Source organism: Biomphalaria glabrata, chromosome 10 (assembly GCF_947242115.1).
Source record: "Biomphalaria glabrata chromosome 10, xgBioGlab47.1, whole genome shotgun sequence".
Taxonomy (NCBI): domain Eukaryota; kingdom Metazoa; phylum Mollusca; class Gastropoda; family Planorbidae; genus Biomphalaria; species Biomphalaria glabrata.
In genome coordinates this window covers 1,637,980-1,665,699 of record NC_074720.1, presented here as the reverse complement: position 1 = coordinate 1,665,699, position 27,720 = coordinate 1,637,980, and the positions used below count along the sequence as shown (strand labels likewise).

At 35.9% G+C, this 27,720-nt stretch overlaps 2 protein-coding genes across 6 annotated transcripts; one reads left to right on the top strand and one right to left on the bottom strand.

Annotated features, from left to right (window-relative positions):
* Positions 1-481: 481 nt before the first annotated feature.
* Positions 482-18,027, bottom strand: LOC106053222 (uncharacterized). Of its 3 annotated transcripts, XM_056044143.1 has the most exons (3): positions 14,272-14,292; positions 9,507-9,575; positions 482-4,075 (listed from the first exon to the last, which is right to left on the bottom strand). In XM_056044143.1, exon 3 carries the CDS (start codon positions 4,073-4,075, stop codon positions 2,933-2,935), a length of 1,143 nt encoding a protein of 380 aa, XP_055900118.1. In that variant the 5' UTR covers positions 9,507-9,575; positions 14,272-14,292; the 3' UTR covers positions 482-2,932. The 3 variants fall into 3 exon arrangements, with proteins under 3 accessions (XP_055900118.1, XP_055900117.1, XP_055900116.1); XM_056044142.1 differs by lacking the exons at positions 9,507-9,575; positions 14,272-14,292 and adding an exon at positions 17,905-18,027; XM_056044141.1 differs by lacking the exon at positions 9,507-9,575 and having other exon boundaries at positions 14,272-14,393.
* Positions 9,007-27,177, top strand: LOC106051770 (antistasin-like). 3 transcript variants are annotated; one of them, XR_008780179.1, is made up of 5 exons: positions 9,012-9,026; positions 17,935-18,546; positions 19,921-20,073; positions 24,257-24,352; positions 27,072-27,177. XR_008780179.1 is itself a non-coding variant. In XM_056044145.1 (4 exons), coding segments are annotated over exons 1-4 (255 nt in total). In that variant the 5' UTR covers positions 9,007-9,025; the 3' UTR covers positions 27,077-27,177. The 3 variants fall into 3 exon arrangements, 2 of the variants coding, with proteins under 2 accessions (XP_055900120.1, XP_055900119.1); XM_056044145.1 differs by lacking the exon at positions 17,935-18,546 and having other exon boundaries at positions 9,007-9,026; XM_056044144.1 differs by lacking the exon at positions 9,012-9,026 and having other exon boundaries at positions 18,391-18,546.
* The last annotated feature ends 543 nt before the right edge of the window (positions 27,178-27,720 follow it).

The following is a 27,720-nucleotide window of genomic DNA, read 5'->3' as shown; positions in this document are numbered from 1 at the left end:
TATCGTCTAATTTGCAGGTACATTACTCCGTTTTTCTTGAGGTAGACAATGGGGCTTGTCATGTTGGCTACGCTTCTGCTAAATATATTCTCTTATTTTATATCTTTCTTATTTCAAAAGTTTTAACAACGTACGGGTATTTTATTGTTACCAAGACTTTCCTGCTCAATTCAAGGGGAATAAATCGGAACGTTATTTGAAGGTTGCAATGTCTTAATTGTCTCCCTTAGATTACCGTTACAAGTTCTGTTGCTGTAGTCGGTGTAATGGATGTAAACCAATAAAATCTCTAGGTCTGGTACAGTCCGAAGACTTTAGTTCGCCATTGGGAAGGCCTTTGTTTTATGGAGCTTCAATAAGTAAATATTGTCTTCGGGTCATCAAAATAGTATACATTTATTTTTTGGTGTCTGACAAACAGGCAAAAGGACAAGTTGACTCCATCAGATTTCATGAAATAAAATGTATTTGAATGCAAGAATTTTTAAAAATACTTTTATTGCCCTAATTTCAATCTTTGTTACAAATGTATAAGCTTTCATACTAGTAACAAAAAAAAACACACAAAAAAAAACTTAAAATCTTAATATTTCATCAAGACAAACATTTTTCACAAGAATGATATACAGATAAAAACAACAACCATTGTTCTCAGCTGTTGAGATTCTAATCACAAATATGTAAATACATAGTGGGTATGACTCTAAACATTATAAATATATCGATTCAATGTACAAGAGTTTCTGAAATCAAGTCTTAGTGGACATTATAATATATAATATGTTTATGGAAGACAATTACAAAAAAATAAATGATAATAATAAAATAAAGTTTAAAAAAATATATATTTCTATTAGATAAATTCCTTTTAAGGAATACAATTCACCCAAACTCCCAGGCTTACCACTGCGGCTATCACCAACCAATCCAACCTACTTTTAACTACTGGTACCCTAAACTGTGTAGATTAATTTACTTCAATAACCAAAAAACCAATTATAAGGTACTAAATGTACTCCACAGCTGAACACTGTCTATTGCATTTACTTTATTTACAGACATAGTTCTATAAATAGTGGAATGAAGAAATGACACAAGAGAATAAAATAAAAAATTAATACATATGTTATACAACCAAATCTACAACCATTACTAAAAACTACAATTAAAAATATTTTTTCTTCCATTTAAACTGCTAGTGCACACAAAATAAAATTAATAAAGAACACATTTCATATACCTTACTTTGTGGATTTCAGTTGAAAGAAATATATATATATATTTATAAAAAAAAAAAGAGGGGGGGGGGGTGACAAAAAAATGAATATAAAAATTAATGGCATAAGAAGTGTGGTCAAGAGGCCAAGTGAGCTTGAGCTTGGCTTCTTATGAAGGGGGCCTGCGACACCCGACTCGAGCAGAGTTATGTTTACTGAGTGCCCAAAAGGCAGCACGAAAAAAAACACACTTCTCCCAGATACCCCCCTCTCACTGGTCCACAAATGAGATTGGACCACTGCGCTCTGAGCATACTATAAGCATGAAAGTAGCGCTATATAAAAGCTATAATTTAAGAAAATAGGTGTTGGGAACATAGCTACCTGGGGACATAATCAGAGAAACCAATAATCATGACAACTGCTCTTCATCTTGAAATAAAAAATATTAAGGCTTTGTAAACAAGAGAAACTCAAATACAATGGAAAGCAAAAGATAGTTGTTTACATGTAAACGAATATTTAAAGGCTGATAACAATGATTAAAATAATATCAATGAGCCAATACAAATACCAATCAAATTAATTAATATCAAGGCTCTGATTCAAGTTAACAGCCGATACTATAAACCAAAGGCTTATTTCTGGTGCTGTGCTGACATAAGAATAGAACAGCGGTTCTCAACCTTGTAAGCTCGGCGACCCTTTTTACAATCCCCTACTCTGCCGCGACCCCCCCCACACACACACACAAAAACACACATACAGAAGAGTAGACAATAACAATCCATAATTTCTTTGGCCTTAGGCGACCCCTGGCAAATCCTCAATAGACCCCCAAGGGGGTCGTGACCCACAGGTTGAGAACCCCTGGAATAGAAAGAGAAGTTAGAGTTGAATCTTCATTACTATATTAAGTATAGCAAGAGAATGGTGGTAAGATCATGCTATCTACAAATCATAACCAAGGATTTTAGTTTTTGGTCTATTATTTTGGTATATGGAACGGGTATCTTATCTTTTAAATTACAAATGTTTCATTCGAGAAGAGGCTAATTATGTCTTAAAAGTGTGAGTCATGTGTGTTAATTTAAGACTCGACTTCGTAATTGGTTTCCCGGCTGATCCAGCAAACCCATTCCAAGATCAGGAAGCCTTTATAATGTGCTAGAAACAAGTATCATATGAAACTTCATTCTGTAGTTAAATTCATCTTTTCGTTATTAATTAATTATTTTTTTGTAGTGTTAATTAAAAAGGGAACAACTCGTGGAAACTCAAATTGATTACAATTATTCTTAAAATGGTTCATGACAGTTGTATTAATTTTAATGTTTGTGGATTATAAGGGTAGATAATTCCTATACAGTTTTAACATATACATAGATATAATGTATTTAATAGAAATGTCTTTGTAAACACAAGGAATTATAAACTTTATGCATCATCAATTGAAAAATGGGTTGCCATTTTGAACATAATAGATACATAGGTAATAATCCATAGATTAAAAAAAAAATTTATGTAATTAATTATTTTAAGATCCAACCACTGCGCGCATACAACCACTGTGTCCATACAACCAATGTGTCCACACAATCTACCGAGACATTATGTTTTCTTTGTTTAACTAAATCAAATGAGAAAGCTTTGAGTTTAATTCTTAAGGTATAAAGATCCAATGTAAAAGCATTGGGTAAAAACACACTCGACTGTCAACAGTTATTGACTGGATTGTGGGTGGGGACATAATCGCTGTGGCAAACATTTCGAAACATATTTTTCTTGTACATGACCACAACTAGGATGACGGCGAAAACGGCAAAACTTGTAACTACCACTACAGCTACAACAACACGTAGATCAACATCAGAGCTGGTACTGGGCTCATCACTCTTGACAAGCTCCAGAAGCTCCTCTTCCGTACCAGCAAAATCGGCAAAGTAAAAACCTAAAGCCTCGGGGGGTTCAGTCTGGCTGGAGTTGTGCCTCTTAAATATAAGCATGACCTGTGATGTCTGGTTGCTGGCACACCAGGTGTGTCTGGTATTTATTCTGGTGTCATTCCATTCCAGTTTGTAAAGAACATTCTTTTCGTAGAGAGAGTAGGGCTGATTAGACACAGCAAACAGCCACTCATAGTCTGAGTGGAGTCTATTAGGGGGGGTGTACACCAAACAAATTCTTGTCTCTTCGTCACTTCGTTTCTTCAGATTCACTCCGCAGGTGCTATCACCTACCATCGCCTCGGCAGAGGGAAATTTGTTATAAACACGTACAATGCTATTATCTAGGTCATAATCCCCGCTGCAGTAATGCTCCTGCATGTAAATTTTTCTGTGCCTACTTTCAATGTTAACTATCTTAAGGTCAATGTGAAGCTTTGAAATGGCTATCGGTACATTGTTATTGATCCTATGGAGTTTGACAGTGATGAACTGGGAAGTAGTGCAGTACTCTCTTTTGTGCCACTTGCTGGGACTATATTTTAAAGTAATAAAAGTACTCGGCTTATCTCCATACCCATCTGCAACAGTTAATTCTGCATTGGGGTCATCAATTGTGTTCAATGGGCCATCCTGTATCACACACAATCTGGCATCCTCTTGTTTTGAGCGAAACACCATCTCACAGCCAGCCAAGGAGCTTTGAGTCGCTGTACCTGGCTGGGCATCAGCTTTCAGGCTGTAGATATCATTAACGTCCACAATCATGGGTTGACCTCCGCAGTTTCCATAGGAATTTAAATATCTATAAAAAGTTTCGGCATCACTGAACGAGAAGTAGAAACATAAGAGCCACAGAGTTGCCATTTTGTTGACCATCTTCAGGAACGCTATGCTTGATGGTAAGTTCATCTGTGAATAGACATACATATATAAGACCAAATTAGAATTTGCATTACTGTTATGGCACGATTAGGAATTAATTATTTGTTTTTGAAAAAGTTTTGACTTAAAGACAATGACGTGACTAGTAAAAACAAGACTAAGTTTTAGATAGAATGAAATATCAGCCGACGTAAAGAAGACTACTTCGAGGACAACGTAGAGATAGCTCGCATTTTATGAGTGTATAGAGCTAGCTGACATTCAACCAGGGCCGGTCTATGCAGTGGGCACCGCTCTTTCATAGGCCCCGCGCGATGCTAATTCTAGGTGTAAATTATTAAATTAAACCATTTTAACTTATTACTAAAGCGTTCCTGGAATTCTCCTGAAATTATTTAAATCTTTTTAAAACTGATGCGAATCTCCTTAAAAATGACAAAATTGTCATTTCGGGGTGTCATTCAATATGGACAACGCCAATCCTACTCGCGATAAAAATAAAAGGGCATTGTTAGCTTTTATTTAATAAAAATAAAATAAAAAATATAATAATAAACCAAATTTTAACCAAAACAAGAAGTTCAGATACTTAATTTACTTTTTTAGTCACTGGCATATATATATAGATCAAAAAATTATCTTTGACTTCTGAGAAAAAAAACAAATATTTTGCAGATCTGAATGTTTATCGGCTTTTTGTTGGAAAACTACAATCTACTGTAAAGTAAATATTAAGTTAATTTGACAGTGATTTTGTACTTAGTAAAGTATAAAAACAATGCAAAGACGATTTTATATGTTAATACAAAATTTTCACTTATTATCCTTATCACAACCCAAAGTAGGCCCAGTGCAATCCGTTTCGCATAGGGCCCCGCAACCTGTAGGGCCGGCCCTGCATTCCACGGTTCACTTCATTGCTATTAAACTTGTTTAGCATTCAGTATCAGTGTTGACTATATTATATTGATTGTTTGGCCTTTCACCAGTGTTATTGGATTACATATTCGGATGAGTGTTACCTCTATTTAGTTTATTTGCATTAGACGTATCGGAAGCGCCTAGCAGTAGATAATCTGTAATTGTCAAGATGTTTGAAGTGTAGCGGATGAGCAGGAGAGTGTTGAGCTAGCATGAGAAGAATTTCAAAATTAAATTCCAGCAAAGGGTAAGAGCTTTAATTCAAGATGTTCGAACTACTCTAACCAGATTTACAGGTTGTCAGATAAACTTGGCATTGGCTACAATATAGAAGTTGAAATAACAGTTCCTGCTAAATGTGACAATACTAGATGGCTGCCTGGTTGTTGGTATGCCTGGGCATGCTACCCTGCCTCATAGTGGCGCCCAGGTGGAAACAGTCATAAGAAGGAAACAATTAGGGCAATGGGGTAGGGAAACAAGAAACCAGTGGGAGTGCCTAATGGGTGCAAGAGTATCCCCATTGCACAGTGTGGGGTTGTAAAAGAGCTCCCACGACCGTGTCAACAATCCAGGTGCCGTTCCTCAAGGGACACTTTCAAAAAATGTAAGTCCTGCATGGTTGACCTGGAAAAGGAAAATTACAGTGGTTCCAGGTGTGCTCAGCTCAGTAGAGTCTCTAGTCAGTGAGTCCAGGTCATTGCAAATGACAGTGTCAATCTAGACACTTGTTATTCAAGTTATTTGAAGTTTTATTAGCTAAGATATATTACACCTACAATGGTTTAGTTGTCTACCAGCATTTTGGTGCTACAAGTCAATGACTGGTAAAAACACAAGTGTTTCACAATCTGTCTTCCCAAGGCCTAAATATCTTCTAATATATCCTTTGTTACAGACGTTACTTCAAAAAAAAGAAGATATTTACGTCCTATGGATTTCAGAAGTCTATCTAGTCACGCATGTTAATCAATGATTTAAACTCTGCTAACACATTGGTTTCTTGCCAAATTCAGACAACCCGTTTCATTCTCTAATGACACTAGGGAAGAAGGAGCACTTGTACAAATTTGTTCTAGTGTTGGAATAAGAAATGTGCCTCTATCTTTGTGTCTTTCTGAGTATTTCATTAGGTTTTGCTTCTCTATTTTTGTAAATTATGGTTTAGTGTGTAATTGACTTTTTATTCTTCTGTCCTGAATTGTCTCTAGGTTTAGTGATTTTATTAATGGTGTTACTTTAATCAAACTTAAATATTCATTTACGGTTATAAATCTCACTGCTCTATTTTGTATTTGTTCTAGTTTCTTTATGTTTTCTTGAGTTGAGGGATCCCAAACATAGGATGCATATATATTCTAATATTGACCTGAGTAAATTAAAATAGCATTCTAGTTTTATGTTCTTGTTTGATTTATTAAAAATTTATTTTCATAAACCCTAACATTTTGCTTCATTTCCTAATAATTTCATCAATATGGGGATTCCATGATAACCTTTACTTATTATTACACCTCTGAGTTTTTAGTCTTTGTGACTGGTTTACCATGAATAAAGTAAGTAGTTTTTATTTGTTTTAGTGTTTTTGTTACTCTAAATAACTGGCATTTTTCTTGGTGGAAAAACATGCTCCAATTTGATTCCCATTTTTGTAATTCTTCTAATTCTTTTTGTAAATTTTCAGTATCTTGTGCTGTTTTTATTGTTCTATATATAATTGATATTATACAACTAGGCCATCGCATTAATTAATCTCTCTAAAAAATAAAGTGTTACGCTAAATACTAAAAATACTCAGAATGTGCGAAGGAAAAAGTTTAAGAGCTCTAATTAGTCTAACCAAAACAGATGTGAAATGACAATCTTCTAGATCTAGAACTAGACTAATCTAGAGTATTCTAGAAGGTACTTTGACATCTTTACTCTACTGACCTATGAACTGGTAGACTAGCTGCTATAGTTTTGAAACAGCATGGCTAGATTTCCCAATGGTGTTAGTTGATTGTCTTTACATTTGCTTCATTTTTTAAAAACCCTTTTATGATATAAGGATGGCTGCCTGGTCATGCGGTTTGTGCGCTGGACTGTCGTTCGGACTTATCGATGGTCCAAGGTTCAAACCCTGCCTGCTCCCATCCCCCGTCATCCTGCGGGAGGTTTGGGCCAGGAAGTAATTATCTTCAACTCTGAAGGAACATCCGAAACATATAAAACAAGCAAACAATCTTGAAGGAGGATTCCTAAGCTTTTGAATGATATCACATTGTCAACAAACGAAAGTCATGTTTATTTAGAAAATTCACAGTAAAGTCATAGGAAAGAATGATTTAGCATTTACTATCACCTTCAAAGAAAGCTTATTATTTTTTTATTGTTTTTAGGTCTAGATTTGTGCATAAAGTTGTTGTTTTTTAAATGCAAATTTGCCCTCCAAAATTAAAAAAAACATACCCCAACATGCTGTTATCAGTTATAAATGATGCCAAATTATTTTTTAAATGGCTTAGAAGGGGAAAAATAACTGTACATAACAATCTATGACTATAGTATTAAAATCAATATTTCCATTTTTATAATAAATATTTAAGTTTTAAAATATTTTTTTTTCTATCTTTAGGTACAGAAAATACAAAAGGAAATCAGCTTATTAGGGCAAGTTTGGGCCCATCCTGATGATGTTAAATTAAGTCACCCCATGATGCAGTGAACTGCAGCACCAGATATTAACAATTCTCGTTAATTATCTCATGCATTTAAAATGATTACATTGTTTAAAGACTTATCTTTGATCAACCTACCGGAGATGATGCTATCAAGTTTTATTTTACATTATTATCGTATATTATAAAGATAAAGCTGAGGAAGTTTCTATCAAACCATATTCTAGAAAAAGGATCAAATGGATTAGCTGTGAATGAATGATAGCTGCATGTGAAATGATGTGATGAAATTAAAAAGCATATATATATATATAACCATGTAATTAATGGGGTCTCGTTCCAAAGTATTTCAAGCTTCTATTATGGTTATAAAGTTATGACGTGTTAAAGACAAACATTCATTTTTTCTATCACAGTTTTTCAGACATTTTCTATAGATATAGACTATAGTCCATTTTTATACGTGACACATAATTTTATTTGTTATAGATATAGATCTATGGTAGATTCTTATATCTGAACACCGAATTTCTGGAACTAGGTCAAATTTTTATTTTATTTTTTTATTTGGTGAAGGTTGGACAAAAAAACTGAAAGCAGATTCTTATTCTTCAACTAATGGACAATAAAAATAGCTGTGTGCCTTTGTATTACTACTCATAGTCAAGATTTAATTTTTAAATAAATTGGGTCACTTCATGCTCCTATACTGAAAGCAGTTTTTGTGCTTTCCCCTTCATTGGACACTGCACCGTTGCTGAACACCACTATGTAATAGCTAATAAATTATAACTCTGTGTTATTTAAAAATTATTTAGATTGTATTATAAGAAGTAGATTCACTTCTGCAATATGTATTTATAGTCTATTGCCTCATATACTCTCTCTCTCTCTCTCTATATATATATATATATACATATATATAATTTATAGTTTATTTATTTATACACCTATATAATCTATTTGTAGAAACAGAAAGAAATAAATCTATATAGATTATAGATCTTTAATTTAATTATTATAATTTAATTAACGTGATAATTTCAACTAGGTTACATGTATTCTCTCTCTCTTTTAATTCCCATCCATGGACCCTCTTCTTGTTTTCATAATTTAGATACATTCGTTTTGTTACACCTTAACACCCCCTCCCGCCCATAGATGCTTATAATTCTTTTCATGACTCTCTCCCCCTTCCATCCACTGCCTGTTTGTTAGGTTGTGTGACACTTACACGTTTAGTTGTCACAGTCTCGGTTGACATTGCCTGTTATATGTTCACCTCAGGTTAAGAGGGTGAAAAGACATGTGAAACTCCTGATATAGAAACAGGAAGTAAGAATGACTAAATTGACTTATGGTTCAGTCAGTCAAGTAGTATCCTTCGGTCCAGGGCAGTAAGTAGTATCTTTTGGCCCATTACGGACAGTAATGACTTAGAGAGTCAAGTAGTAATTTTGAGTTAAGAAGTATCTTTTGGGCAGCCAAAGCCAGTGGTCACTTGAGACATGTATTTCTAGTAGTTATTACTCTGTGCTATTATTATTGAAGTATTTGTTACCCGCTATGATGCAGACGTTACTTGAAGTCTATTTGGAGAATTTGACATGTTGGATATATTTGATACCGCTGTTATGAGGATGTGACTTTGTTTCTTATTGGATTGAATAAACTTTATATTTTGTCTGCCAGAGTGCATTTAAGTCAGTCTGTAATATCTATGTTTGTCACGTGTCACTCCAGGAAGCACGAACCCAGCATTCTATGACATTCGTGACACATTAATAGTGACCAGTCTCATGTGTAATATTATAATACTACGTCAATACACACAAAATGTTGACATTAGTGTATACCTCTCCACACCCCCAGCTCACCTGGCGTGATCACCTGCAGTGGCATGGTCTCTGGCTTCAAATTAGCAGCCCACACTTTTTCTTTCAATCCTAAATTAAATTTTATATATCTTGATCTTGGTCATGTTTATTCATTGAAAAAATCATAGATATATTAATCCCAATAATATATTCTTATTACGATTTTGCCATGTCCAATGAAGGAGAATGAGTTAAATTCATCAGTATTAGTTGGGACACCTCCTTTTTTAATTTTCTTTAACAGCTAACAGTATAAATGTGATTGGAATGTCTTTCGCAAGATGTTTGGAAGCTTATTTTGATATGTCCATTAGCCTACGATGAAACAGGCTCATAATACAGCCCTCATCCCTTATATGGGTGTGAATTGCTGGGGGAGGTTAAAACAATAGCTCTACATACGGCGGAAAACAGATTTTCTATTGAAAATGCATTTTTGAAGTTCATTATTCATTTTCTCCATATATACAACATCTGTGGTATATTTCCTTTTACTGATGGGTAGACCTATGTTTGTGGAAGCTTCATTAGCAATATTTTTTTGAAATTCGTTTTTATAAGAAATTTGTGCATTTGTGAATGTTATGAAGTATGCAAAAAAAGACACACAGGATTTACTTTTGGATTTATGTGCTCCCCTTTGAAAAGGTAAGAAACATATAAACCTATATCATTACTATGAAATAATGCATGCTTACTGTTTAGAAATGATTGTTCTAAATGATAGAGAAAAAAGAAAAGAAATTAAGTTGTTAGTTTATCTTAAAAATAAAAAAAAAATAGCCTCGATGCCATTTCATAATTTGTGCGTCGTGAAACTATGCATACAATTTTATAAAAATATCATTTAAATGGTACCAATTTTAATTTCAAAACACGTTTATTTTTATTTCAGCAATCATAGTGTTTTATTTTTTATTTTTTTGGTGTATAAAAAAAATAAAGTTTAAAAAAAAAACATGTTTTTTTTAAAGCCCATCGGAAGTGTGTCGGGACAGTTTGACCTCATCAATTTTTTTCATCGTGCTTAATTTTTTATTCATTCTCGCGGAATAAGTGGAACCGACAACATCTATTAAGCCTTATCATAGACTGAAACTATAACAGACCATTTTTTTAAATAATATCAACTGCTTAGGTAAATATTTTACATTTCACTACGAGTGTCGTTTGTTTTCATTTCAAATAACATCATGACTCGGGAAATGCGTCCTTTTTTTTGCGCTGCCAGCGTGCGATGGAAATAAACATGCGCGGATCTAGACTAGATCTAGACTAAGATAAAGATTTTAGATCTGGATCTTTGTTTAAATATAATTCATAGTAATTTGTTATAGACTTAAATCTACATCTTAACGTGAAAAGGTCTAGAGATCTAAATATAGTCACTTCTAGTTCTAGTAGTAGTACTAGTCGTAGCTAAGACCAAGTAGTAGATAGTGAAGTAGCGATGTACACACGCGTGGATCAGACTAGATCTAGATCTAGTCTAGTCTCTAGACTAAATTCACTAAATGTAGATCTAAAATTGTATATATCTGTGTCTAAATATAATAATATAATTCATAATAACTTATAGATTTAGGAAATCTAGATGATTTAGAGCTAAATCTAGTCATTTCTAGTAGATAGTCAAGTAGCGATGCACACACGCGTGGATCAGACTAGATCTAGATCTAGTCTAGTCTCTAGATTAAATGTAGATCTAAAATTGTATATATCTGTGTCTAAATATAATAATATAATTCATAATAACTTATAGATTTAGGAAATCTGAGATGATTTAGAGCTAAATCTAGTCATTTCTAGTAGATAGTCAAGTAGCGATGTACACGCGTGGATCTAGAATCTAGACTAGCTAGATCTAAGTCTAAATGTAGATTAGATCTAAGATTTTATAATAGATTCTATGTCTAAATATAATTCATAGTAACTTATATAATTAGGACTAGAGTCTATATCAGTAGATTTTAACGTGGAAAAATTCTTAGATGATTTAGATCTAAATCAAGTCATTTCTAGTAGATTTAAGTAGATAGTCAAGTAGCGATGTACACGGGCCACACGCTTGGATCAAGACCCTAGCCTAAGTCTAAATATATCTCTACGTCTAAATATTATTCATAGACTTAAAACTAGATTTTAACATTGAAAAAATATGAGATCTAATTTATTCTAAATCTAGTCATTTCTAGATCTAGTAACTGCGATGTACACGTGTAGATCTAGAATCTTGTCTAAGTCTAAATGTAGATTAAATCTAAGATTTTATATCTAAATATAATTCATAGGAGCTTATAAACTTAGGGCTTAATTAGATCTCTAAATCTAGAATTCTAGATCTACATCTTAAACTACTTAAAGTGGAAAAAATCTAGATCTAGTCAATTATACTATAGAGAAGAGATTCAAGTAGGTAGGATACTTGGTAGTTCTAGATTAATAGATCTAGATGATAGAGCTAGAATGTAGATATATCGGCAAAAACACTTTTTTTTTCCTTTTAAAGATCTAAATCTAGGCATAAATCTAATAGATTACTAGATCTAGAAAGATTAAATAATTTTTAAAAACTATTAGCTGTGTAGGATAGAGACTAAATATAGATCTACTTATGGTTTATGGACATAGTTAAAAATAACAACAAACACATAGAATCTATAAACCAAATAAAAGTTGTTTTTATTTCTTTTCTCAGCAACAATTACAACAAATACAAAAATTGAGATCATATGAGATAGTAAACAGAATACATCATGTACTATGCAAAACCTATTATTAGGACTAATATCTATAAGCCTAGTCTAGAGTCAGAGTATAGTAGTCTAGAGTCTAGACCTAGATCTAAAAATTGATCAAGAACTAGAAGAGATCTAAATCTTGATAATATTTCATTTAATATAAGATCTTTTCTAGTCTAAAATTATACATCTATAAACTTTATCTAAAATTGATATTAGTTTGTTAAAACATGAAGATATAAGAAAAAAAAAAGACTTTTTATGGTAGGGTGGGGCGAGGGGGGAGGGCTAATTTATTAGTTATAAATATTTTTAAAAATTGTTTGTTTGTTTTTTCAAATGGTCTATAAATATACTTTACTTTGTGACATAGTTTTCTGCTAATAATATTGTGAATTTGTAAAATTCATGGAATAATGGACATACCCTCTGTGAATAATGGATTTTTCATTATTAGGGGTAAGTGTGTTTGATCTCATTTTTTATGGTCTAATACTTGTCTGATGATAATGAATGAACCATATTTGGATTCCTCTGTTCTTGGGCATTAAAACTGATATATAATATGTCAAAACTGATACTGGTTTTGTTTTTCAGGATGATTATAAAGTATCATTTGCAACCATTTTTTTTTACGGAGGGGGTGGGGTCTGGGGAGGCTAATTAATAGGCATAAATGTTTTAAGAAACTAGTTTTTATTGTTTTTTTCAAATGTTCTATAAAAATATTTTACTTTGTGACACATTTTTCTGTTAATAATACTGTGAATTTGTGAAATTCATGGATTTTTAGACATATCTTCTGTGAGTGATGAATTTTTCATTATTAGGGGTAAGTGTGTTTGACCTCATTTTTTCAAGTTAAATAATTGTCTGTTGCTTCTGATTTTATTTTTTTTGAATTCCTCTATTCTTGGGCAATAAAATTGATATATAATATGTCAATAATAGCTAATTTGAAATTAGTCAAAAAAATGGTCCTAAAAGTAGAATGTTGAAAGCTCAATCTGTTTTCCGCCATACATGGTTACCGAGAATCTAAAAAATTGCCATCTGCTTTGGAAAAGCGGAACAAAAATACCGGAACTTATCTAAAATTGGACATGCGGTGTCCTGAATCATCGATTTTGCTCCAAACATAAAAACAAATGAATTGCAAACAAAAAAAAAGTGACGCGTTCAATGAAAGAAAATTTGAAGGGGTGTCCCAAATATAACAGCCTTCTCTAAATCTCACTGCTCTAGTTTAGTCTAGCCTAGCACAAAAATTACATTCAATATAGAAGCATGAAGATGAAGTGACCCAATTTATTTTAAAATAAAATCTTGAATTTGAGTTGTATGAATGGTAATTCAGAGGAACACGCCTGTAGCTATTTTTATTGTCGATTAGTTGAAGAATAAGAATATCTGCTTTCAGTTTTTTTGTAAGTTAAACCTTTACCAAATAAAAAAATAAAATAAAAATTTGACCTATTTCCCGAAAGTCGGTGTTCAGATATAAGAATCTACTGTAGATTCTGTTTACTGCTTGCTTTACTTTGTGTGTTTGACTTAGATTCTAGAGAATAATCTAGATCTAGCTAGATAGATCTAGAATCTAGTCATCTAGATCTAGAATCTATAATAATATATAATAAATAATAATAACTTAAATAAGATTTGTAATTTGTTCTGTCTCACTATAGATCTCTTACTCTTGTCTCTAACTTGAACTCTAATTAACTCTCTCTAATAGTAATAATAATGTAAAGTTAAACGTAAAACAAGAGTCGAGAAGAGTTGAGTTGTTGAGTACAGTTGAGCCTGAGCAGTGAGGGCGTGAGGGCCGAGGCCGAGGGGGTCCCAAACACTCAAACAGAAGATGATCAAGATCATCAGATCGTAGACGTCGTAGACAGATGCATGGGATTGCATATTAACATATTCTTACTTAGTCTTAGATATAGAAACTATAAATAGATGCTAGACTAGGGTCTAGATCTAGATCTCTACATAGATCTAAGATTGGAATTTGAGTTTACCTGGATCTTCTTTTCTACGCCATTATGGATCTAAGCCATTAGAGTTGTCTCTCTTATGATACTTTCGTCATTGGTCTTAAAAAAAAAAATACCCAGATGTACGGTAAATCTCTAGGGTCTGAATCTAGAATCTAAACAAGGGGTGGATAGATTGCAACCGCGGCCCGCAAACACGTTACCCAGTGCCCACAGATTAAATAAATATAAAATGCATATATACTAATAATAAATAATTTTAAATTTCTGTTTAAATCATTGAAACTTCTGATTCTTAGATGAAGAGGTTAAAGAAACATTGTCTATAGGCCTACATGTCATTCTAAAAAATAAAAATGATAGTAAACGTGCGATAGTAATTGCTTGCTTGTTTTAAATTAGGCCTGCCATTTACATTATTTGTTTCGGATGTTGAAGATAATCTACTTCCTAGTCCAAGCCACCGCAGGACCGACGGGGGTGCTATATATTACTGGGTTATGGTATAAACTCGGGATCATCAAGCCGCATACCTCACGACCAGACAACCATTCTTCGGGTTGTCTCGATAGTCTCGAGTTCGAGACCTGCTCACCGTCACGTCTGCTGCCGCCCAGAAGGTTTGAGATAGGAAGTAATATAATCTTCATACTTATAAAAACTTATAAAACAAAATATAAATGACCAGATTAAGATGTGGATAAGTATAGTAATTAATTAATAAAAAATCACTATAGTAGGCATAATATTAATATAAATGGGTAATATTATAGGCCCTATTTTGAAATATTGTTTATATAAATACACTAAATCGATTATCCGTTGTTGTTTTTGTAGGACATGTAGTCGGGCCCCACACATTTTAACCCTTAAAACGCGTGTGGTAGATTAACATCTAAGCATCAGAATTGTAATTCCATTTTTATGCACACATTGTAATACAGTTACACACTTTAAGGGTTAAACACTAAATGGTTTAATACGCTACAAAATAAATAAGACATAATTTAATGGCGTTTTGGGCCTACTATAAGATTCTACCTAAACTGAAGAGAGTCGAGGCCCTTTCTTCATCTGAATAGCCCTATAGTTCTTCCTCTGGCTCATTGTAACCAAATCACTCTCACTCTCTTCAATAAAAGCCAATGACTTAGATATCTTATCTTATCCATTAACTCTTTCTCTCCGTAATTATTTACCACATTCTGGTGGAATTAACGCTGGTATCGACAGTTAGGAGTCAAGTCAAAGATGTTGAAGGGATTGAAGAAAAATACTAGATCCTACTTAGGTTCAATAATTTTTTATTTCTATTCTAATCAAAGGAACGGCAAGTGCCAAAGCAGTTTCGCTTTAATCTGTATCGCTGGCCCTGCCAGTGTGTAGCACTGTTTTGTAAAATGTTTTACATGTTTCGGATGTTCCTTCAGAGTTGAAGATAATTACTTCCTAGTCCTAACCTCCCGCAGGACGACGGGGGATGGGAGCGGGCAGGGTTTGAACCCTGGACCATCGATAAATCTGAACGAAAGTCCAGCGCGCAAACCGCACGACCAGGCAGCCATCCTGCAAGCTGCCTAAGGGTCGGCTAAGGGTCGTCGACTCCCTGGTTTTTCTTCATGGTTGACTCCCTTTGGATTATCAACTCCGTCCGGGGTGGGGGAGGGACTGCTGAAATCATAGTTGTTTCGCATACGACATTTATATACATGCTAATGAGCCCATTTTAATCGTTTTGTATTGCTGTTAGAAGTTCGTACATTCCTTCAGAATGAAAGAAGATTATTAGACCAACCGCCTAGAACGAACCCCGCGAAGGACAACAAGGAATAGAAGCAAGATTCAAAGTCAACACCATCTAGATATTCTCACAATGCTTAACGAAAATACTCTTCTACACATCCCCCTTTTTGTGTTAAATTCTGAGCCCCTCAAACAAGCACATTACACACAGAGACAGACAGACAGGCAGACAGTTTTAGCGAAACCTGTGGCAGCAGAAAAAAACAAAACGCGAAGTATTCAGAGTAAAAAAAAACAACAGAAAACAAAACTAGAAATAATCTTTTTCATGGTAAACCAGTTACACTGACCTACGAAAATTAAACGCATTGGCAAAGCTCGATCCTTTTATCAGCTGAAGAACACCCCAGGGAAATATGCCCCATCACCAACAGGGCCGGTCTTAGATAATTGAAGGCCCTAGGCGAAGTGAATTTGGGTGAAATAAATAAAAATAAACAGAGAAAAAATAAACTGACACAATTGATTTCAAACCTAGTGTACTCCAACAACAGCATTGTGGATAAAAAAAAATGGTCCTCGGCGGCTGCCTAGTTTACCTATGCCTAATACCGGCCCTGCCACCAAGATGGGCTCTTGAAAACCATTGTTAAGCCAATTATACTTTATGGGACAGTGACCTGGAGAACCACCGCCACCACCATGAACAAATCCAGGTATTCTGTCTCAGGAAAATTCTTATGATCCGCTGGCCGGACAAGATCTCGAATGAGGAACTATGCGCAAATAACAAAGCAGAGGCCAATTGAAGTAGATATCCTTCAGAGACGCTGTGGATGGATAGGTCACATCCTTCTCAAGCCTGCATCCAACTTTCCAAGACAACCTCTCACCTGGAACTCCCAAGGAAAAAAGAGAGACGACCCAGAAATACATGGCTCCGCGATTTGGAAACATGCCAAGAAGATGGTCAAGGCGTGGGGACGATTGGAGAGACGTGTCCAGAACAGAGACGCCTTATAAAATCCTCATTAATCAAAAAAATCATTTGGGTTTATTTAAAAAAAAAAAATCAAAACAAAAATAAAAGCTATAACACTAGAATATGCAGCCATGGGACGTTTCATTGCAAGAAGAAACTAAGAACTAGAATAGTAGCAAAATAGAACCGTGGTATTTGTGACAAATGAATATTATATTCTTTTTCACAAGAGTCTTATAAGATTATAATTAAACTTAGTTATCTCAGGACAAAAAAGTAAGGTACCAATAATACATATAACATACACCATAACTTATAAAAAAAAACATTTTAGTAAATACTCAGAAAGACACTCATATAAAGATGCATTTCCTATTCTGTATGCTAGGACTAATTTGAACAAGTGTTCCCTCTTCCATTGTGACTTAGTGCATGGGATGGGTCGCCTGAATCAGCCATAAAAACAAAATGACTTAGCAAAGTGTTAGTCTTGAATTAGTCTCTAATTAACATGCTATTTAAACATACGGGTATGTGTAGGGCATAGTAATTATCATCTATTTTGAATGAACATCTCTAATTTTAACTAATTTATAAGATAAGATAACACAATGGCTTATCAGAGTTTGGTCCCTCTATTTAACAAGCATAACAAAATTAACGTTCTATTAGCGTTCTATATGGAAGCTCTTCGCAACAAAGATGACTGCATTAGGATGGGGGGGGGGAACGAAAAAAAAAAGGGGGGCGGTAGTGTCACCAAAACAATAATAGTAGGCCTACCTTAAAAACTTGTGCTTATACTTACAGTTGATATTTGACGAAAATGAAAAAAAGGCGATATTTCTGAACAAGTTGACTTGAACAATTAGATGTGTTCATTTTTTTTCACAGAAACTCTAAAAATGTGAAGAAAAAAAAAATTGACTCACGTTTTTTTTTTTCTACTGCTCCACTTGTAGTCTAGTATTTTTACGACATTGACTCATCAAAAGTGATTCTTCAAAGTACAGTGGTGGGAGCACGAAGAAAGGGTCGTCCAGAGAAAAGCTGACTGGACAACGTGAAAGAATGGACCTGCCTCTCTCTCTTGATATCCTGCTAAGAACAACTGCTGACCAGAAAAAGTAGAGGGATTTGGTTAAGTGAACTGTGACAGAACCCCCTACAATGAAAGTCAAGGGGCAGATAAGATGATGATTAGTTTCTAATTTCGAATATTTTATTTTATTACTTCCTTTATGTAAGTGGCAAACTTTGTGACAGCTTCTCATAGACATTAGGAGTATATGTATATATATATTAGTGACAAACGTTTTAATTAACTTCCCCTCTCAATACCACCCATCCCACTCCTCAGCCGTAAAATATTTTTAATTGTAGATTTCTTATTTTAATGAAAGCCATTAAAAAAAAACAACAACAATTAGGCCAGATTTTGACGAGAAGATAAGATCCACTGATTACGATTGCAATTTTTCTTTTCTTAAGAACGACTTAGACCTTAAACAATTAGTTCTGAATCATTGCTGTCAACATGAGACTCTTGGTTTGTTTAGCTTTGACTGTTTTTGGTATGTTTAGATAAACCACTTAGAAGACTACTGTTAGTTTTGTATTTTCTTTATCATTAAGATCAACCTTTGTTGAATTAATAGTGTAAGTTAATTAAGTCCCTTTATTTCTTAGCGATCCATTGGACGTTGGCTACGTTCGACGTTAGTTTTTTTTTTAGACCACATGTTTACGATGGTGTAATGTGGCCAGCACATTGACCAATCACCCGGTGGTGTAATGTAGCCAGCACATTGACCAATCAGCCGATGGCGTAATGTGGCCAGCACATTGACCAATCACCCGATGGCGTAATGTGGCCAGCACATTGACCAATCACCCGATGGCGTAATGTGGCCAGCACATTGACCAATCACCCGATGGCGTAATGTGGCCAGGACATTGACCAATCACCCGGTGGTGTAATGTAGCCAGCACATTGACCAATCAGCCGATGGCGTAATGTGGCCAGCACATTGACCAATCACCCGATGGCGTAATGTGGCCAGCACATTGACCAATCACCCGATGGCGTAATGTGGCCAGCACATTGACCAATCACCCGATGGCGTAATGTGGCCAGGACATTGACCAATCACCCGGTGGCGTAATGTGGCCAGCACATTGACCAATCACCCGATGGCGTAATGTAGCCAGCACATTGACCAATCACCTTAAATATTAACCAGCTGAGGAGGGAGGTCAGCTAAGAGTTTTGGTTAGCTAAGATTTCAATTGAGTTATCAAATCACTAATGTAAGTTTAGTCGTCTTCACCAGGGGGTCTATCTTCGAAAAGGCTGCTTTGAAATAACTACTCAGAGGTACTATTTAAAGTATAGTACCAGTTTCGGACATTCTGATCCATAGGGCAAATAATAAATAGGTCACATGATTCTATGGTAAACGGTTAACGAGGGTGTCATGTCGCAAGCACAATGACCAACCGCATTTACTTTCCCCATTTCATATCAGGTATCCATTAGAGTTGAATGGACTCCGGGGTGTCCTAAAAATCCCCAAATTCAAAATCAAAGTCTTTTTCTAGATTTGAACCAAAGCCAGCACGTACTATTTTGATTTTCCTTTAAAATCAATCAGTTCAGGTTTCTTTTTTTTTTTAAATTACCCCCACTTGTCCCCATGATTCGTGTAAGACTAAGCAGTAGGTTTGGACTAGGAAGTAGATAATATTCAACTCTGAAGGAACATCCGAAACATGTCAAACATGTCCTTAAAAAAAAACAACAACTAATTGGCAGTAGTGAAGTGCGATTCTATTGTTCATGTTGCTACTTATAATTTCGAACAAACACTTCTTTGTTCATTTTTGTTAGTTTTGTTCATCTCGAATGTGATTTTATGAAACACTAAGTGCCTGATATCGTTGTCTAGTGTCAGTGACACTGTCAGCGCCGTCCTTCAAGCGAGGCTTCTGTCTGTCGCTGTGTGGCTCGGTCAACAACGTGACGTGCCCCTCGGGCTACGAGTGTCGCTCCAATGGCTGCGGGCACCAGTGTTACAAGACAACGTTCGTGCAACCAGCAGGTCAGTGGACAGTTTTAGCCTTACACCTAACGTGGGCCGATGTGCTCGAGGATGGGACGAAAGTCACAAGTCAGATTAAGAATTTACAGCAGCGGTTCTCAACCTTTTTTTGCTCGGCGACCCCTTATTATAATTCCCTACTCTGCCGCTACCCCCACCCATACAGCATTAGAAGAATAGACAATAACAATCCATATTTTCGATGGTGTTAGGCGACCCCTGGCAAATCGTCAATCGACCCCCAAGGGGGTCGCGACCCACAGGTTGAGAACCCCTGATTTACAGGAAAGCGTACATTTATAGATGGTTATAGAAGCCTTATTCGTGAGGCTCCGGTCGTGTGTGTGTGTGTGTGTGTGTGTGTGTGTGTGTTACATATGTGAATGTTGTTCAAACCAAATTTCCACTTGCTTAGACCAATAAAATTATCTTATCTAAAATAAAGAAATATAAAAAAAAAAGGTTTAAAAAAAAAGGGACAGCAAAAGAGTGAAAAGAAATCGAGAATAGTGCCCCTTGAAACCAATAGGGCAGATAATGTCATCAGTTTCCATGGTCGACGGTTACGCGGGTATCAAGTGGCCAGCATAACGACCAACCGTATTTACTTTCCCCAACTTATGTCGGGTACCAATTAGAGCTGGATGGACTCAGAGGTGTCTTAAATTTCTCGAAATTCGTAATCCAAGTCCCCCGACGTTGTAGTAGAGGAATGCGTCGTACCCAGTGACAATTCTGATACTGGGGATGTCAAAAAAACCTTCGTCAAACCAACTCCCCATTGTGGGAAACTCTAGCCAACAGTGGAAGTGATGAGCAGAGCGGACTTCCCACTCTCGAATTTCGGACCCTCTTGCAGGCCCTATGCACACACTCTCGCGGGAGCAATAATTAAGGCCGCCAACGGCCTTAGCCCTCAGGTAAAGGCTACCCATCTGAAGAGTTGCTATTGTGTTCTGTTAGTTCTAAATGCAATTGTTTTGGTATGGGACAGTAGACGTTGAAGATTGAACGCATTGGAATAATGCACCAGCAAAATAAAATATGACCCAGCATAATAGGACTATGTTAATTATTCTAAGCTATCTTTTCTAAGCTATCTAAACAGGGAATAGTTATTTGCTTTGAAAAGATACCTTGACCTATCAGATTTATTATTTACAGATGACATCTATTTGTTTGCAATAGATTTTAGTGTAAATTGTTAACTCTTTCTCTCCTAATCGACCATACCATCGTTGATTTCTACCTCATTAAATTAAATTAATGTTTAAATTAATGTTTTATTTTTTAAACTTGACTTTGTGCTATATAAAAAGAGCATGCATATCCCTTTAATTATTTACCAAATACAACATTTTCTGATAACAAACAACAAAGCTATTGAAGCCCAATTATAACAGGGGTAGTGAAATAGTAATGAGCAAAATGAAGAATTCCTTCAAAATAATTACGGAGACCTAGAGTTAAAAAAATAGACAGCCTTCCTAGCAATGAGATACTTACATAGATTTATTTATCAAACGACGCCAGTTCCTTCCCCTTCCTGTGTTGTAAAGTCGCATTGTAGATCTCATGTGTAGAATTGTCGTTGTCCACTTAATTTGTTACACGCCATTTGTTTGCAGTTTTGTTTTGTGAGTCTCGACACATAGCCGCCAGACCTAATATGGTCTACTTTAGTCCTCACTAAGAGAACCAGTTGGTCAATTAGGACATGCTCTGTCTTGCTGTCGTCAAGCAGTGACTGAATGGCCAGACGCAAAACATATTGGGGGGGGGGGGGGGGGGGGAAGGGGGAGATAGTACACATTTGTTTACATCGAGTTATGGAACTTGGAACAGCATCGACCGCAAGGGATCGCGCAATCAGAAAATATCCCCGTTGAGAAGGCCTGTGTTAGTTCCAGACTGTTATTCCAATAATCTACCTTGTAGGCATGTTAGTTCAATCGCACACGGAGATTTTTATACAAAGTTTGGAATCCTCTACAACTAATAAATACAACTAATGTATATTATACAAATTTATAGTCTCAATGGAGAAACATGTAAATAGCAAATGAGCTCAGCAGATGTCAAAACTTATTTCAAATCTACTCACTTAGCGTTTCCGTATCGGTCCCTTTAATCAGTCCTCCTCCTCTTTCACATGTATGTCTCTCTGTCTGTCTCTGTCTCTCTGCCTGTCTCTGTCTCCCTGTCTGTCTCTGTCTCTCTGTCTCTCTGCCTGTCTCTGTCTCTCTGTCTGTCTCTGTCTCTCTGTCTGTCTCTGTCTCTCTGTCTGTCTCTGTCTCTCTGTCTGTCTCTGTCTCTCTGTCTGTCTCTGTCTCTCTGTCTCTCTGTCTGTCTCTGTCTCTCTGTCTGTCTCTGTCTCTCTGTCTGTCTCTGTCTCTCTGTCTGTCTCTGTCTCTCTGTCTGTCTTTGTCTCTCTGTCTGTCTCTGTCTCTCTGTCTGTCTCTGTCTCTCTGTCTGTCTCTGTCTCTCTCTCATAGAAAATTTCTTCTCTACCTGTTCTGCTGCGTGTTCTAATGAATCAAATCAAAAACTCATATCGTCTTCTTATGAAACAAATCATAAAATCATATCATTTACACTTCAACGTCACACAGAATTATAGTTTTAAATATCCCCGAGTCTTGTGATTTACATTTTGTAAATGTTTGAATAAAAAATACCTTCCACTAGTGGCTATCTAAGACTACTTCATTACTGTGTCTAACACTAAATGATAAGCAAATCGAAAATACGTTATCTGCAGTCTTCTGATATATAACTACTAATCTCTTTAACATAATTAAAGATGTATAAACCTGTTTTAAAACAGCTTTTATCAAATTATTAAATTGAATTTCTTTTATTGCCCTCTGCTCTCGAAAAGCCATTTATTCAAAAAGGAAAAACCAATTAAAAAAAGAAATACGTCTTTCGTACGTTGATATGAGCACATTTGTCGACAATAGATAACCTGATGATCCTGAAATTGAACAATATTAAAAAAAAAGTTCGAAGAATAACAGAACACTGTTAACTTAATCGTTGTGAAAACTTAGAAATTAATGTTTTTTTCTCCTTGCGTGTTTTTTTTTGGCAATGTAGTCTTCTACTGATTAAAATAAAACATCACCATCCAAATCCATTTGAGTTAGGGCTTTGAGAGGCTCAAATCTTCTCTTGCAAAAGCTCTGGAGATCAACCCTGCTGGTTTTGCGTAGTGCCTATGTGTTACCACACAGGTCGAGAATTTTGTGGTTTCCCAGACTTGTCGAGACGGAGATCTGGGGCAATCAAACAGATTATATGAGAAACGCTTTCCTCGTTTTTTTTTAGTAGCGGGAGGCACCGTGAGTTGAAGTTTAACCGTAGTTGTGAGAACTATGAGCCAACAGGACAGGCCACTGCGCAAGAATTGCTAAAAAAAATAAGAAAAACAATAACCTTAATCAGTTTCACGATGGCAAACTGACACCCTTGGGCACATTTTCAAAGTGAGTATCTGGAATCGATTTCGAAAATGAAGTTCATACCGTATACCTCCTACTGCGACGAAGAATAAGCATTTAGAATACCTGAAGTGTACGTGAGCGTGCAGTCTGCATATAATACAATACAAAAATATTAAAACATTTGACATGTTGTGCGAGTCTCGGAAATTTTTTATGATTGACCAGTGACTCAAGCCATTCAATTATCACGAGTCTGAAGATTTCGGCAAATATCTCGTGTCTTGTTTTGTTTTGTTTTGTTAGAAATAGACAGACTGACAGACTGACAGACAGACAGACAGATAGATAGATAGATAGATAGATAGATGGATAGATAGATAGATAGATAGATAGATAGATAGATAGATAGATAGATAGATAGATAGATAGTTAGATAGAAAGAAAGAAAGATAGATAGATAGATAGTTTGATAAAATAGATAGATAGATAGATAGATAGATAGATAGATAGATAGATAGATAGAGAGTTTGATAAGATAGATAAATAGATAGATAGTTTGATAAGATAGATAAATACACAGATAGTTTGATATGATAGATAAATAAATAGATAGATAGATAGATAGATAGATAGATAGTTTGATATCATAGATAGATAGATAGATAGATAGATAGATAGATAGATAGATAGATATATAAATAGATTTACACACATGTTGATTATGCTCATAACTTTAGGTTGTTCCGAGTTGGTCTGCGCTCTGAATTGTCCTCTGGGTTATGCCCGAACTGACCAAGGTTGTGAAATATGCCAGTGTGACTATTCCAGACTTGGTGAGTTCAACTAGTAACTTAATTCTACTTCAAGTGTGACTTTGTGATATTGTTTTGTTTGGTCTTGGGGACTTTTAGAAGACCTAGATGTCTGAAAGATGATACATTTCTTGTGATTATGAGCTGAGCCTTGCACTACTGTACCAAAGGGAAGTAAAAACAAAAATGGAATTAAACAAGGGACGTAACAAAGAAAAAGGTTATTGACCGGAGACATTGAGAAATAAAGGGAGAGATTGTGTAAAAGAAGAGAGAGAGAGAGAGAGAGAGACAAGGAGACAGAGGGACATAGAGAGAAACAGAGAGAGACACAATGGATGAGAGAGACAGAGAGAAACAGAGAGAGACACAGTGGATGAGAGAGACAGAGAGAGACGAAGATAAGAGAAAGACAGAGTGAGAGAGCCCGAGAGAGAGAGACAAAGAAAGAGAGACAGAGAGGGAGACACAGAGAGAGAAAGAGAGAGAGAGCGACAGAGGGAGTGACAGAGAGACAGAGAGAGAGAGAGAGAGAGCGACAGAGGGAGAGACAGAGATAGACAGACAGAGATAGACAGACAGAGAGAGAGACAGAGAGGAAGACAGAGAGAGAGACAGAGAGAGAGACAGAGAGAGAGAGACAGAGGGAGAGACAGACAGACAGAGAGAGAGACAGAGAGAGAGACAGAGAGAGAGACAGAGAGAGAGAGGCAGATACATATATATATGTCCTTGCGAACGCCGGTAAGGACAGTATAGAGGGACTTCTTTTGGTCCGACAGTTGCGCTGGGCAGGGCAAGTATCCCGTATGTGGGGAAGAGCTTATGCCAAAGGCAGTCTTTTTTTTTTGGTGAGCTAAAAGGTGGTCAACGTAACAGAGGCGCCCCACGAAAACGCTTCAAAGAACATCTTAGGCGTCAACTTTCCTTGGCTGACATAGAAGAGAGCATCTGGTTGCATGCGGCGTCGAAACGAGACAGCTGGAGGTCACTCACGAAGGCCGCGGGTTACACATTTGAGACCAAAAGAAAATCTGCTGCCGAGAACAAACGCCGACGTCGAAAAGAAAATCTAAATCGACCGCCTGCGGACAATGGTTATGCTTGCCGTGGATGTGGCAAAATATGTAGGTCACAACTGGGGCTGCGCAGCCACGGGGAATACTGCATTCCTCACTAATCTTCGGACTCGAAGACTAGCCTTATTATTATTAATATTATTATTATTATTATTATATATATATATATATATATCTATATATATATCTATCTATCTATATATATATATATACAGAGGGAGAGATATAGAGAGAGAGAGAGGGAGAGAGAGAGAGAGAGAAGCAGTAGAGGGAAGAGCAAAAGGAGTTGGAGAGAGCGACTGAGATTAAGGGGGGGGGGATAAAAAAATAATGACGTGAGAATGAGGGTGTGTGTGTGTAACAGAAAAGAGAGAAAGAGAGAGAGTTTGTAAATCATTAAAACAGAAAGTGATTTATAGACCGCATCACAAACGAAGAGAGAGAGACAGGGGTTACTACAACGATTGGACCCCCACGATGACCTGCTAACTAGTATATAAAAACGCAAGCTAAAACAAAATATTACAAAATCTTCGGTGATTGCAAAGACATTCCTTTAGGGAACAATAACAGGAAAAAGAAGAAGAGGCGGACAGAGAAAGCGATTGAAAGACAACATAAAAAAATAATAATTCCAAGGCAAAAGACAGGAATGTAGAAAGATGGTTGACAAATCTGTGTGTGGTGCCTCAATGGTCCAACGTACTTAGATAGGTGTTGATGTGTGTTTTATATAGGTTGCACCACTCGGTGTTTGGGAGTAACATCCCTTGTAACTGTTGTTGGCAACCAAGATGGCGTCAGATTAAACAGCTGATGTTATTGTTTGGTGTCTAGAGCTTATACCTAGAGTTTGTTATTATTCGTTCATGTTAATCAACAATAGGGGAAGATGAAACTCAAAGTGTGTAGAAAAAACAAAACAAAAGAGGATGAAGAGAAAGAGAGAAAAGAACAAAAGAGGTTGGAGAAGGAAATCAAGAGATATTAAAAAGAGAAAGACCTGTAGGCCTATAACCAGAAGTTATTAGTCAACTTGTTAGTAAACTTTTAAAGGACTTTTGACACTGATCAGTCACATGAAAATTAAAATTTGGATTATATTTTTTTTCACAATTTCTACTATTAGCATCACCAGTGACAGATCTTTATGGATACAGTCCGCATAATGCCCCGAATGGCGTGGAAGAATTTTAGTAAGTAAGGCTATTAGCTTCATGAAGAAAGGGCAGAAGCTGGAAGTTGGTCAAAGTGGGCCGTGTGGTGTGAATGTAGAATTGTGCGTATTCCTTTTTTCTTTAAAGGAAGAAAACACCTGAATGTGTGTTCCGCGAACTACTGGAATAATTAACTAGAAATCATTATGGTGAAGCAGTGTTTCGTTAAATACTCAGAATGCGCCAAGTGTTCTGTTTAGGAAAAAAGTTTGGGAAACTCTGGTGTAAACATTTGGAAAATAGAACAATGAAAGCTCTAGACTAGTCTAGAGAGTATTTATTAGGCTAATGTCGTGGTTTCGATTCCAACGCTGACCTTTTTTTTTTATTGAAAAATAAAAAATGAAATGTTTTGTTTACTAATCAATATTTGAACATGAAGTAGGGATTTATTCAAAAGAATATTACAATTTCTTATTCATTTCTTTGTATTCTCTTCTTTAGGTTGACAGAACAAAGGGAAAGAATATTGAACGCTGTAAGATTTACAAGAACTAGCGAAATAAATGTTTGGCAACAGTATAATTAAAACAAGTCACACTAATCTGTACATCAAATATTTCATATTTTTATTTTGTTAACATATTTCTTTAAAGCAATTATCTCTTTGGAGGCGCGGTGGCTGAGTGGTAAAGCACTTGGCTTCCGAACAGAGAGTCCCGGGTTCAAATCCTGGTGAGGACTGGGATTTTTAAATTTCGGGATCTTTAGGGCACCTGAGCCCTCCCAGCCTTAATGGGTACCTGACATAAGTGAGGAAAAGTATAAGCGGTTGGTCGTTGTGCTGGCCACATGACACCCTCGTAAACTGTGGGCCACAGAAACATAGCACATTTACATCATGTGCCCTCTAGATCACAAGGTGTGTAACTTTACTCTTTAATTATCTCTTTGGATGTCTCTTCTTGGTTTCGATTGAGTCTGTGGGCTTCCTCCAGTTGTTGAACGACTTTGGTTCATCTCGTAAAGAACTTTTCCCTGTGACTGAGCGCTGTTCCCATCCACATAAAACGCACGTAAATGTGGCATTTGCTTTGGAGGTAGAGGAATCAGCCGTTTTTCATTCACTATCAATACATTTCTTTGTCAGCGA